At 45.9% G+C, this 14,456-nt stretch overlaps 1 protein-coding gene across 1 annotated transcript in view; it reads right to left on the bottom strand.

The window, feature by feature from the left end:
• Positions 1-1,633: 1,633 nt before the first annotated feature.
• The window catches only part of LOC135538093 (serine/threonine-protein kinase ULK4-like), a gene marked incomplete at its 3' end in the record, with an annotated part of 248,859 nt that continues 236,036 nt past the window's right edge, over positions 1,634-14,456 (bottom strand). Inside the window, exons 24-25 of the mRNA XM_064964078.1 lie at positions 7,962-8,054; positions 1,634-1,819 (exon numbers count right to left, since the gene is read on the bottom strand). Of these exons, the coding sequence (XP_064820150.1) occupies positions 1,634-1,819; positions 7,962-8,054 (279 nt within the window). The remainder of the gene's footprint in view (positions 1,820-7,961; positions 8,055-14,456) is intronic.

Below are 14,456 nucleotides of genomic sequence, written 5' to 3' on the forward strand. Positions count from 1 at the left end.
TAACCCGGACGACGCTAGGCCAATTGTGCGTCGCCCCACGGACCTCCCGGTCGCGGCCGGCTGCAACAGAGCCTGGGCGCAAACCCAGAGTCTCTGGTGGCACAGCTAGCGCTGTGATAAAGTGCACTAGACCACTGCGTCACCCGGGAGGCCACAATAATACTTTTTTAAACGGTTATGACGGTTATTTTATTTCCATGACTGTCTTCATCCATAACCGTCAGTTACACGGCTATACTGTAATTGTGCCAGACCCAGTTGCTGCTGCTGGTAAATGATTACAGTATGGTGCCAACATGAAACCAATACACTGCAGTCAGTGGGACAAAATGGGGGAAACTCATATGTGCACATCATTAGAGTAGGGGGAAAGAAAACATTTTTGGGGTGTGGCTATGGATGATGATTCATTGATGCAAAACTAATTTCCCCATTGGGAACAATAATGTTTTCTACTACTACTACTGCTGCTATAGCCTCGGCTTCCAGGCTTCCTCTGAGTGATGAACAAGTCTATGAAGTATGGTAACACACTATACTACTACTGCTACTACACTATACTACTACTACTTCTACTGCTGCTATAGCCTCGGCCTGCAGGCTTCCTCTGAGTGATGAACAAGTCTATGAAGTATGGTAACACAAGACTGCTACTAATGCTACTACACTATACTACTACTGCTACTACTACTACTGCTACTACTGCTACCCACTACTACTACTGCTGCTGCTGCTGCTACTACTACTGCTACTACTACTACACTATACTACTCCTACTACTCCTACTACTACTACTACTGCTGCTATAGCCTCGGCTTGCAGGCTTCCTCTGAGTGATGAACAAGTCTATGAAGTATGGTAACACACTATACTACTACTGCTACTACACTATACTACTACTACTACTACTGCTGCTATAGCCTCGGCCTGCAGGCTTCCTCTGAGTGATGAACAAGTCTATGAAGTATGGTAACACAAGACTGCTACTAATGCTACTACACTATACTACTACTACTACTACTACTGCTGCTATAGCCTCGGCCTGCAGGCTTCCTTTGAGTGATGAACAAGTCTATGAAGTATGGTAACACAAGACTGCTACTAATGCTACTACACTATACTACTACTACTGCTGCTATAGCCTCGGCTTGCAGGCTTCCTCTGAGTGATGAACAAGTCTATGAAGTATGGTAACACAAGACTGCTACTAATGCTACTACACTATACTACTACCACTGCTACTACTACTGCTGCTGCTGCTACTACTACTACTGATACTACTACTACTACTGCTACTGCTGCTACTACTACTCCTACCACTGCTACTACTACTACTACTACTCCTACTGCTACGACTGCTGCTACTGCTGCTACTACTACCACTGCTACTACTGCTGCTGCTACTACTACTACTACTGCTGCTGCTACTACTACTACTACTGCTACGACTGCTGCTACTGCTACTACTACTACTACTGCTACTACTACTACTACTGCTGCTGCTACTACTACTACTACTGCTACGACTGCTACTACTGCTACTACTACTACTACTGCTACTACTGCTACTATTATAACACAGTAGTATCTTAAGCTGTAACTAGTGCTATAGTTGGGAGGGTTCTTTACTCACCAGGCGTTTGACGATACGGAGCAGTAGTCTGTGTTGTTTAGGCTGGGTCTGGAGCTGCAGCGCGTGGCTGAGGCTCTGGAGGTTCAGGGGGCTGAGGGAGTCAGGGCTGTCCCCTCCATACAGCTGCATCAGCAGGGACAGGCACTGACTGGTCTCCTCATACACCTCCACATCCTCACATGGCAGCTACATAACAGGGAACACACACAAAGACAACTGAATATTCTTTATTTATTATTATTATTTTTTCTCCCCAATTTCGTGGTATCCAATTGTTTTAGTAGCTACTATCTTGTCTCATCGCTACAAATCCCGTACGGGCTCGAGAGAGACGAAGGTTGAAGGTCATGCGTCCTCCGATACACAACCCAACCAAGCCGCACTGCTTCTTAACACAGCGCAATGTGTTACACCGTGTACCTGGCAACCTTGGTTAGCGTGCACTGCTCCCGGCCCACCACAGGAGTCGCTGGTGCACGATGAGACAAGGATATCCCTACCGGCCAAACCCTCCCTAACCCGGACGACGCTAGGCCAATTGTGCATCGCCACACTGACCTCCCGGTCACGGCTGGTTACGACAGAGCCTGGGCGCGAACCCAGAGTCAACTGAATATTATTAAGATGTGCCGGGGCTACCAAAAGTTCTCCAGGAATGGGGTGCTCATCTGGGATAGCTTTCTGCAATACTTCTACACAACACAAGACCAGTCGTGTTAATTATGTTTACTGCTTTTATACAACTGTTCTATTTAGCTCTACTGTACTTTATTTTCAGAAAATCTTTTGGTTTCTGCTCTTAGGGAAATGTCAACCTTGACACCCGTTATGAGATAACACAATGTAAACCACTGTGACGTGATTAGACTGACTCATCATCACCTGGTCCTGTGTGTAATCTCCAAACCACTTCTGCTTACTACAGTAGTGGAAGCTGTGAGGGGAGGACGGCTCGTAATAATGGCTGGGATGGAGTGGAATACCATTCCATTTATTCCATTCCAGCCATTATTATGAGCTGTTCTCCCCTCCCCTTCCACTGACCTAAAGCTTAGCCACCAGCAGGCTAAAGACAGCAAGCCACTAGCATGCTAACTATAGCCTAGCCACCAGCAGGCTAACGACAGCCAAGCCACCAGCAGGCTAAAGACAGCCAAGCCACTAGCATGCTAACTACAACCTAGCCACTAGCAGGCTAACGACAGCCTAGCCACTAGCAGGCTAATTACAGCCTAGCCACTAGCATGCTAACTACAGCCTTGTCAGTCTAGAAAAGAACCATTCCAAGAGGTGATAAACATCCCGCTTTAATTTTCACTTTATTCTTTGGTTCAATCTGGTCTAAAACTGGATTTGGTTCCTTCACCATTTCCCTGTCATCATCATCTCTGTATTTCCCTTCTCTTCATGTTGCCAGGTGTCAAATACCACTGATAGTGACAGGCTGCCATGGCAGCGATGAGTGACATATCAATCAGTGGGAGAAATCTCCATTAACTCAGCTGTCTTGTCTTCCCTTCCCTCTTCCATTCCACTTCTTCATACTCTGTAATGAGTGTCTCCGTCCCAAATGGCACCCCATTCCTTATATAGGGCCTGGTCAAAAGTAGTGCACTATAAAGGGAATAGGAATCCATTTGGGACACTTCCTTTGCCATGCTGCTATTCCATGGACAGCTCAGCCCATATTGGTGCTGAATAAGAGCCATGATGACGTCTCGGAAGGAGATTTAGAATGTATCCTGAGACTGATCAAAAATAACGCAGGTCTGTGCTGAAGGCACATATGGGGGGGTTACTGTGATAGGCAGTTCCATAGTTTCTGTTCCATTTCTATATTTCTGTGTCAAACAGTGTTGACTGACTGATGAACCATCCATGGGAGGACTCTCTGTGCAACTAGGTGTAATAGTAGCCTGGTATCATGTCTGGTTGTGCTGTATAGCGAACTCCTATGATCATTATTTGGCAATAACAAACATATGAGTTGGCTTTACAAAACAAACAGATGTGGGACCAGGCTAGGTATAGTGGCCCTGCCCTAATGAGAGTGTCTCCTGTTGACATTAGAGGCTAGGAGGCTAGGTATAGTTAGGTATAGTAGCCCTGCCCCGATGAGTGCCTGCTGTGGACATTAGAGGCTAAGGGGTTAGACTAGGGAGCTAGGCTAGGAGGCTAGGCTAGGGAGCGAGCCTAAGGCTAGGGGGCTAGGTATAGTGGTCCTGATGAGAGTGCCTGCCGTAGACATTAGAGGCTAGGGAGCTAGGTTAGGTATAGTGGCCCTGCCCTGATGTGTGCCTGCTGTGGACATTAGAGGCTAAGGGGTTAGACTAGGGAGCTAGGCTAGGAGGCTAGGCTAGGGAGCGAGCCTAAGGCTAGGGGGCTAGGTATAGTGGTCCTGATGAGAGTGCCTGCCGTAGACATTAGAGGCTAGGGAGCTAGGTTAGGTATAGTGGCCCTGCCCTGGTGTGTGCCTGCTGTGGACATTAGAGGCTAGGGGGTTAGACTAGGGAGCTAGGCTAGGAGCCTAGGGAGCTATACTAGCGGGCTAGGCTAGGGGGCTGCTAGGCTAGTGGGCTAGGCTAAGGGGCTAGGCTAGGGGGCTAGGGTAGGGGGCTTTGAAGCTTCATCAGCGAGTGAGAGAGAGACACTTTGGGTTATAAGCAATGGACCTTCTATAGGAACCCATCACATCACTGTGACCTAGTAATGAAACTGAGCTCAGCTCAGGGCTTCTCCCTCCAGTCCCCACCCAGTCCTCTATTTCAGTAAAAGCTAAAAGCTAGGGGCGTAATCACTGGGGTTTAGGCTCCTTTCACCGCTGATTCGTTGCTGCCCTCTTCTCCTCTTCCCCAGTCCCATGGGGCTAAGGGGCCAGGGGCGCAAAGAGGGCCTAATCCTGCCCCTCTTTTGTACGCCGGCCGCCACTCAGCACGAGCCAAATGCCGAAATCCCAAACAATGATCCAGAAAGAGCCCGCCCCCAGGTCTATCCCAAAAGGCCCGGCATTCTAAACTCCCTGCTCAAGCCAAACCCACCACTGAAAGGCTCTTTAGTCTCACTGTGGAGTCCTGTGCTGATAGTATTGGCATCTGAACAATACTAAGTCAAAACAGACAAGAGTTAACACCTGCTCAGCAGGCTTTACATCAATATTCTGTTTACTCAACAGTGGTAGAAGATGCATTTAAAGAAGGATAAGAACTAACATGCAATGAATCCAATGCATAAAATCAAAGCTATTAAAGTGGGCTGAAAGAAGAGAGGGGAGCAACTAGTGGACTGACGTGTGGCAGTGCTGCCCTCTAATGCTGCCCTCAGAGTGTTGCTGCTGCCCTCTAATGCTGCCCTCAGAGTGCTGCTGCTGCCCTCAGAGTGTTGCTGCTGCCCTCTAATGCTGCCCTCAGAGTGCTGCTGCTGCCCTCAGAGTGCTGCTGCTGCCCTCAGAGTTCTGCTGCTGCCCTCAGAGTGCTGCTGCTGCCCTCAGAGTTCTGCTGCTGCCCTCAGAGTTCTGCTGCTGCCCTCAGAGTTCTGCTGCTGCCCTGAGAGTGTTGCTGCTGCCCTCAGAGTGCTGCCCCCATCATGACATAACATACTTCCCCTGCCCTAAACAAATGTATTCATTAACTCACTCACACACGCACACACAGACGCAAACACACACAAACTCTCCCAGGCATACTCTAATTCTTTGTCAGTAAGTAACATTGAGAGGGATCCTGAGGTGTATTTACTAGGACACCTGCCTGTGTTGTTGAAGTCTGTATTTAACATGTGTTCAATAAGGCCTCTCTCTGCCTCAAAACACATACGTCTTCTTGATGCACTGTGCTGGTGAAGGGCTAGATATATTCATAAACATTCTTCAACATGCGGAGAGAATGTTAATTTACAGTCGCTGTAAAATTGCATATTATCAGGCACAGAGTTTGGGAGCTCATGCTAAATTGTATGTATTTGCATAATTTCCCATAAAATCCTTTGCTATCGCTGTAAAAAGAGGCAGGGTTATATCAGCAGTATAACACTGATTAGAGGTTTGGTTGTCTCCTTCCAAGACATGGCTGTTTTTAGTGTGAAATCTGTTTGTGACAGACCACAAGTGGAGGTCACCGAGAGAGCAGGTTTGTGTTTCAGACCCTGTTGTGACACACTCTGTTCAGCCCCCCCCCCCCTCCCCCATAATGACACAACATACTCCCCCTCCCCATAACAAATGTATTAATTTACACACACACAAACAAACAAGCAAAGCCCCAGTCAAACAGAAGCCTATTCAGACAGAGGTTGAGTGTGGTTCAACTGCAGGTCGCTGACTTCCAGACAGGCACATTGTCATGCTCTCAGCTCACTGTTTTTACGCAGAAATATGTTGACACAAGGCTAGCAGTCTGGGCTGCTGGTGTACTGAGTGGTGGTGGTGGTGGGTGGGGCTGGTAGATTGAGTCACTCCCCTACGGCTCAGAGGGACAGCTTGGCTGGGGCTGAGACTGGGGCTGAGACTGGGGCTGAGACTGGGGCTGAGACTGGGGCTGAGACTGGGGCTGAGACTGGGGCTGTGGAGGTGGATGAATCCTGGGTCTGGGTACAGGCTGTCTGCGTGTCTGTGGCCAGGGGTAAACACAGAGTGGGCTCCATGCAGCACCACGGGGCGTGCTGGCATAAAGCCTTTAAAAGGCCCTCCCAGTGGGTCTGTTCTCCTATGCCATCTGTGTGATTTACATGGCCAGAGGGGAGGCTTGCAGAGTGTTCCTATGTGTGTGTGTTCACTCAGTTCACTCACTCAGAAATACCAACTGAGAGTATGGTGGACCAGAGGTACTCTAGGGGGGAGGCAATATGGTGTGTGTGTGTACTCTGTGTGTGTGTGTACTCTTTGCTTTGCTATGTGTGTGTACTGTGTAGGAGTGTGGCACTACCATGTGCAACAGATATAACTTGTCGACTAGAAGTCGTCAATCATTCAAGCCCCTGGTACTTTATGAAGGTGAGTTACCTTCTCCTAACCTCAAGGCCAAAGTTAGCCGTGAATGAGAAATACTTTTGAGAAATATGAAGGCCGGCGGAAATCCCAAATGCTTTTTATTTTAAGCCTATTTCACAGTGGAATGATGGAGCTAATAATAAAATGAAGTATGTAACATAATATCTACCCAATAACCTCAAGTCTTCATTTTAAAACGCAGGAGCCATCTATCTCTGACGCTGTCATCATTATTCATAAATCTATTTCTATAGATTCTCATATCACAGAACCAGCAGAAACCATTAACCCACAATGGGTCGTCCATTATTGATGATGCGTTCAGAATCCACTCAGTTTATGATGTTGTATCAGCAACAGGTCAAGTTGTCAGGGGCTTGGTCAAAAGGCATGACTGACAATGAAAATATTATTTAATATTGTTTCAAATGAATTATTTCAAGCTGACTATTTGATGTTTTATCATAAGACTAGCTACACTCTATTAGAATGGAAATGGGTAAATCACATCAAAAATACACTGGGAATGGATCATGACTTTTTCCTAACATATTTGCGTCATGTTGAATAATATTGGCAAAGATGAACCAGCAATTACCTGGCAGTGGCTCGCACTCTCTTCCAAACTCCTTGATCTGAGGGCTCCAGCACTTTTCAAACAACTTATATCAAGTATTTTTGGATATCCTATATAAATACACTGCACTGTTTTTTAAACTGTAATCACACATACAGTACTAACAGGCAGACAGACAGGTACAAACAGACAGACAGACATACAGGTACAGACAGACAGACAGACATACAGGTACAGACAGACATACAGGTACAGACAGACAGACAGACAGACAGACAGGTACAGACAGGTACAGACAGCCAGACAGACAGACAGACAGACAGGTACAAACAGACAGACAGACAGACAGACAGACAGACAGACAGACAGACAGACAGACAGACAGGTACAGACAGACAGACAGACAGACAGACAGACAGACAGACAGACAGGTACAGACAGACATACAGGTACAGACAGACATACAGGTACAGACATACAGGTACAGACAGACAGACAGGTACAGACAGCCAGACAGGTACAGAGAGCCAGACAGGTACAGACAGCCAGACAGACAGACAGGTACAGACAGACAGACAGACAGACAGACAGACACAAACAGACAGGTACAAACAGGTACAAACAGGTACAAACAGACAGACAGACAGACAGACAGACAGACAGACAGACAGACAGACAGGTACAGACAGACAGACAGACAGACAGACAGGTACAAACAGACAGACAGACAGACAGGTACAGACAGCCAGACAGACACCATGTCTTACCATCTGAATGAGCAGGGATGTGAGTTGTGTCAGAGGTTTGTTGATGAGCAGGAGGTCCTCTGCAGCCTGGGTCTCTCCTTGGGACTCAGCTCCCTGTAGCACACAAGCACACACAGAGAGAGAGAGATCAGTTGACTGCCTTCAGATCACAACTGTTGATTGACTACACTAGGTTATTGTTTTCGTCTCAGCAGTAAAGAAAATGATAAATCAATACTGTAGGAAAGAGGTAAAACAGAGAGATGAGTGAAGGGTGTTGAGACAGACAGACAAACAGACACAGACAGACGGACAGACACACAGGCGGACGGGCACACACAGGCAGCACTGTGTTGAGCTAGGTTTCATCACATCTGCTAAATATTGGCTGAGGTCTGAGATGAACCAAGTGCAAGTCTTGACCTGAGTAGAAACGTATTACTAGTCCTGTTGGACAGCTGTAACAGTGTTGTTTAGGTTAGTACAGTAGAACAGTATTACTAGTCCTGTTGGACAGCTGTAACAGTGTTGTTTAGGTTAGTACAGTAGAACAGTATTACTGGTCCTGTTGGACAGCTGTAACAGTGTTGTTTAGGTTAGTACAGTAGAACAGTATTACTAGTCCTGTTAAACAGCTGTAACAGTGTTGTTTAGGTTAGTACAGTAGAACAGTATTACTGGTCCTGTTGGACAGCTGTAACAGTGTTGTTTAGGTTAGTACAGTAGAACAGTATTACTGGTCCTCTTGGACAGCTGTAACAGTGTTGTTTAGGTTAGTACAGTAGAACAGTATTACTAGTCCTGTTAAACAGCTGTAACAGTGTTGTTTAGGTTAGTACAGTAGAACAGTATTACTTGTCCTGATGGACAGCTGTAAGTAACAGTGTTGTTTAGGTTAGTACAGTAGAACAGTATTACTAGTCCTGTTGGACAGCTGTAGCAGTGTTGTTTAGGTTAGTACAGTAGAACAGTATTACTAGTCCTGTTAAACAGCTGTAACAGTGTTGTTTAGGTTAGTACAGTAGAACAGTATTACTAGTCCTGTTGGACAGCTGTAGCAGTGTTGTTTAGGTTAGTACAGTAGAACAGTATTACTAGTCCTGTTGGACAGCTGTAACAGTGTTGTTTAGGTTAGTACAGTAGAACAGTATTTCTAGTCCTGTTGGACAGCTGTAACAGTGTTGTTTAGGTTAGTACAGTCGAACAGTATTACTGGTCCTGTTGGACAGCTGTAACAGTGTTGTTTAGGTTAGTACAGTAGAACAGTATTACTAGTCCTGTTGGACAGCTGTAGCAGTGTTGTTTAGGTTAGTACAGTAGAACAGTATTACTAGTCCTGTTGGACAGCTGTAACAGTGTTGTTTAGGTTAGTACAGTAGAACAGTATTACTAGTCCTGTTAGACAGCTGTAACAGTGTTGTTTAGGTTTGTACAGTAGAACAGTATTACTGGTCCTGTTGGACAGCTGTAACAGTGTTGTTTAGGTTAGTACAGTAGAACAGTATTACTAGTCCTGTTAGACAGCTGTAACAGTGTTGTTTAGGTTTGTACAGTAGAACAGTATTACTAGTCCTGTTAGACAGCTGTAACAGTGTTGTTTAGGTTTGTACAGTAGAACAGTATTACTGGTCCTGTTGGACAGCTGTAACAGTGTTGTTTAGGTTAGTACAGTAGAACAGTATTACTGGTCCTGTTAGACAGCTGTAACAGTGTTGTTTAGGTTAGTACAGTCGAACAGTATTACTGGTCCTGTTGGACAGCTGTAACAGTGTTGTTTAGGTTAGTACAGTAGAACAGTATTACTAGTCCTGTTGGACAGCTGTAGCAGTGTTGTTTAGGTTAGTACAGTAGAACAGTATTACTAGTCCTGTTGGACAGCTGTAACAGTGTTGTTTAGGTTAGTACAGTAGAACAGTATTACTAGTCCTGTTAGACAGCTGTAACAGTGTTGTTTAGGTTTGTACAGTAGAACAGTATTACTAGTCCTGTTAGACAGCTGTAACAGTGTTGTTTAGGTTAGTACAGTACAACAGTATTACTAGTCCTGTTAGACAGCTGTAACAGTGTTGTTTAGGTTAGTACAGTAGAACAGTATTACTGGTCCTGTTGGACAGCTGTAACAGTGTTGTTTAGGTTTGTACAGTAGAACAGTATTACTAGTCCTGTTGGACAGCTGTAACAGTGTTGTTTAGGTTAGTACAGTAGAACAGTATTACTGGTCCTGTTGGACAGCTGTAACAGTGTTGTTTAGGTTAGTACAGTAGAACAGTATTACTAGTCCTGTTAGACAGCTGTAACAGTGTTGTTTAGGTTAGTACAGTAGAACAGTATTACTGGTCCTGTTAAACAGCTGTAGCAGTGTTGTTTAGGTTAGTACAGTAGAACAGTATTACTGGTCCTCTTGGACAGCTGTAACAGTGTTGTTTAGGTTAGTACAGTAGAACAGTATTACTTGTCCTGATGGACAGCTGTAAGTAACAGTGTTGTTTAGGTTAGTACAGTAGAACAGTATTACTAGTCCTGTTAGACAGCTGTAACAGTGTTGTTTAGGTTAGTACAGTAGAACAGTATTACTGGTCCTGTTAGACAGCTGTAGCACCACTCGTCTCACCCTTAACATATTCAAATCTTCAAATCTCCTTCAAAACAAATGACTGGCCTTAAACAGCAGTCACCTCCTGGGAGGTAGATTTCATTTCTATGACAAACTGGCTGTTCCCTTTGGTGGATGGAAATAGATGTGGCACAAATAAAAATAAGACTGCTGGTTGGTTGGGGTAGACTGAAAGACACTCTCCATCTGGTTCTCTTCTGGTTTCTCAACCCCTCCCTCCTTTTCTCTCTCTCTCTCTCTCTCTCTCTCTCTTTCCTTCTGAGGGACTGCTGGCTTATTTTAAGCAGGTTTTTCGGTCAGCACAAACTTTGGGAAGGAAGATTGGCTGTCTGCAGTTAATGTGATTATTATTCCATGCTATTTTTTCAGCTCTTCTTCTTTTGCTTAATTGTGAAGCATGTAGAACTTTCTCGATTAACTTCCTCATCCATTTAAAATATTAATTCTGAGTGAATCAGAGAGAGAGAGAGAGCGAGACAACTTGAAGACGACACTGGCCACATATTCTTCCTTCCTTATCATTATTACCTAAATGAATTTGGTTTGTGCAGAAGCCCTTTTAATGAGCTTTGCATTTTTTCATTCCAGTGAGAGAATTGATTTCCATTATGTCATTCCCCTCTCCTTTCGTCTCCTCTGTTCTCATAATGTCCGGGCTGCATAAATATGTATACCAGGAAGTGAAGGAAGGCTCTGTAGAGGACAACTAAAGCTAATGAGGGCCAGTGGGAGACAATGGAGTGTCCCTCGGGTGGGGGACCTTGTGAATCCTTAGTGTCTAAAAGATGAACTTCAATGGGATATATTTGCTTCTTCTGCTCATCCTACTGGAAGTTGAGAAGAGGCAAATATATAAATACAGTGCATTCAGAAAGCATTCAGACCTCTTGACTTTTTTCAACATTTTGCTACGTTACAGCATTAAATAGTTGTTTTCCCCTCCTCAATCTACACACAATGCCCCATAATGACGAAGCAAAAACAGGTTTTTATAAAATTTATACAAAAAAAAAAAAAAACGGAAATATCACATTTACATAAGTATTCAGACCTTTTACTCAGTACTTTGTTGAAGCACCTCAAGTCTTCTTGGCTATGACGCTACAAGCTTGGCACAACTGTATTTGGGGAGTTAATCCCATTCTTCTCTGCTGATCCTCTCAAGCTCTGTCAGGTTAGGAAGGAGAGCGTCGCTGCACAGTTATTTTTTTGGTCTCTCCAGAGATGTTTGATCAGGTTTAAGTCCGGGCTCTGGCTGGGCCACTCAAGGACATTCAGAGACACTGTGAAGCACGGTGATGAGGTGTGATGGTGTGGGGGTGCTTTGCTAGGACCAAAAAACTCCTCAACAGCTTCTACCTCCAAGCCATAAGACTGCTGAACAACTCCTAAAATCGCCACCGGACAATTTACATTGACCCCCTCCCTTTTGTACACTCACCGTTTGCTTGTTACCTATGCATAGTCACTTCCCCCCACCTACATGTACAGATTACCTCAACTAGCTTGTACCCCCGCACACTGACTCGGTACCAGTGCCCCCTGTATATAGCCTCGTTACTGTTATACTTATTGTGTTACTTTTATTATTACTTTTTAAATTTTATCTACATCATTAAAATGTTCTTCTTGAACTGCACTGTTGGTTAAGGGCTTGTAAGTGAGCATTTAACGGTAAACTCTACACTTGTTGTATTCGGCGCATGTGACAAATACAATTGGATTTGATTTGAAGTGCTGCATCAGATGACCTGGCCTCTACAATCACCCGACCTCAACCCAATTGAGATGGTTTGGGATGATTTGGACCGCAGAGTGAAGGAAAACAGCCAACAAGTGTTCAGCATATGTGGGAACTCCTTCAAGACGGTTGGAAAAGCATTCCAGGTGAATCTGGTTGAGAGAATGCCAAGAGTGTGCAAATCTGTCATCAAGGCAAAGGGTGACTACTAATATATTCTAATATATTCAGATTTGTTTTAGACTTTTTGGTTACTACATGATTCCATATGTGTTATTTCATAGTGTTGATGTCTTCACAATTATTCTACAATGTAGAAAATAGTAAAAATAATGAAAATCCCTTGAATGAATAGGTGTGTCCAAACTTTGACTGGTACTGTAAATTGTGGCAGGCCAGGGGTTGGGTCAAAACGTTTACACAGATCAGACACGGACAGAGTAGGATTAGCTCAGTTTCAAAGGTGTTTATTAAAATAAAAGTCCAATAGAAAAGAATAGGTCTCCCCCAAGAGTCCCTCTCCAGGATACCGTCTTCTGGGCTCTGTGTCTTGCTGTATCCTGTGGGGATCAAAAACTAAACTCCCTCCTGTTACCTCTGGTACCGTCCCCAACTATACAGGAGTCCTTTCCTCCCCCAGTCGCTCCCTTGTGTGCTGCCCTTCTGGCAACTTTATGCGACTTGTACAGGTGGTGAGCAATCAGCCCTTAGCTCTGTCGGGGAGGGGACTGTCATCAGTGCGACGTATGTCTCCCTTCTCGTCTGTCCATTTCACTGTTTTCGGGAGGCGGGGCCTGGTTAGATCGGCGATGAGGGAAGATATAGCCGCAAAGTTGGGGATAACCCCAGGCTGCCAATGATACCTGCCAATATCCTTTGGTCATGTCAAGGGTGCTGATGTACCGGGCCTTTCTCAATCGGTCTATGAGCTCGTCCACCCTCGGCATGGGGTAGGTGTCGAACAAGCTTGTGTTGTTCACACCCCGGGAAATCATTACAGAAGCGAAGGCTACCGTCCGGTTTGGGCACCAACACGATGGGGCTGCAACATGCACTGTGAGACTCTTCAACGACCCCCATCCTCAGCATAGCCTCCGCTTCCTTTTAAACAGCCTTCCTTAGGGCCTCCAGAATCCGATATGGCCTCTTTCATACCGTTTCCCTGGTCCGGGTACAGATGTGGTGTTCAATGAGGGTCGTGCGGCCTGGCTTCTCGGAGAATACAGCCATGTTCCGATCGACGAGCTCCCTGAGCTCTTGCTTCTGGGCCGGGTCGAGGTCCTCATTGCTCGGGTCTACCACTGGTACCGTTGGCGTCCTGGGCCTCGACCATAACACGGCAAGGCAGTCCTCTCGTGCCACTTCTTCAACAGGTTCACGTGGTAAATCTGTTGGGGTTTCCGCATCCCCGGCTGCCGTACGTGGCAATTTACAGGTCCCAGCTTCTCGATCACCTCGTATGGCCCGTGCCATATTCCCAGGAACTTACTTTCGACTGTGGGGATTAAGACCAATACCCTGTCTCCCACCTGGAATTCTCGGGGCTGGACTCTCTGATTGTAGACCTGGGTTTGGGGGCATTGGGCCTTCTCCATATGTTCCCTCACGACTGGACATATGGCTGTCATCCGCTCCCTCATTGTCTCCACGTGCTCTACCACGCTGCGTAAGGGGGTCAGTTGGGGTTCCCACACCTCCTTGGCGAGGTCCAGTAGGCCTCTCGGCCTCCTCCCGTAGAGGAGTTCAAAAGGGAAAATCCAGTGTACTGGGGTACTTCTCAGATTGAGAACATTAGGTGGGGTAGTAGCTGGTCCCAGTTCTTCCCGTCCTGCTCGATGACCTTCCGCAGTATTTCTTTGAGCGTTTAATTGAAACACTCCAACGAGCCCATCCGTCTGCGGGTGGAAGACGGCGGTCCGGATCCGCTTGATCTGCAGGAGAGCACACAAATCTTTCATTAGGCAGGACATAAACTCAGTACCTTGGTCTGTCAGGATCCCGTTCGGGATGCCCACCCAGCTAAAGAGGTGGAACAGCTACCGGGCGATTCCCTTGGATACCACCCGTAGGGGAATGAACCTCAGGATACCGGGTGTCATAGTCCACTATTACCAGGATGTACCGGTGTCTCTGGGCAGCTGCGACAGTAATCTTCCACGGC

Source organism: Oncorhynchus masou, unplaced genomic scaffold (assembly GCF_036934945.1).
Source record: "Oncorhynchus masou masou isolate Uvic2021 unplaced genomic scaffold, UVic_Omas_1.1 unplaced_scaffold_905, whole genome shotgun sequence".
Taxonomy (NCBI): Eukaryota; Metazoa; Chordata; class Actinopteri; order Salmoniformes; family Salmonidae; genus Oncorhynchus; species Oncorhynchus masou.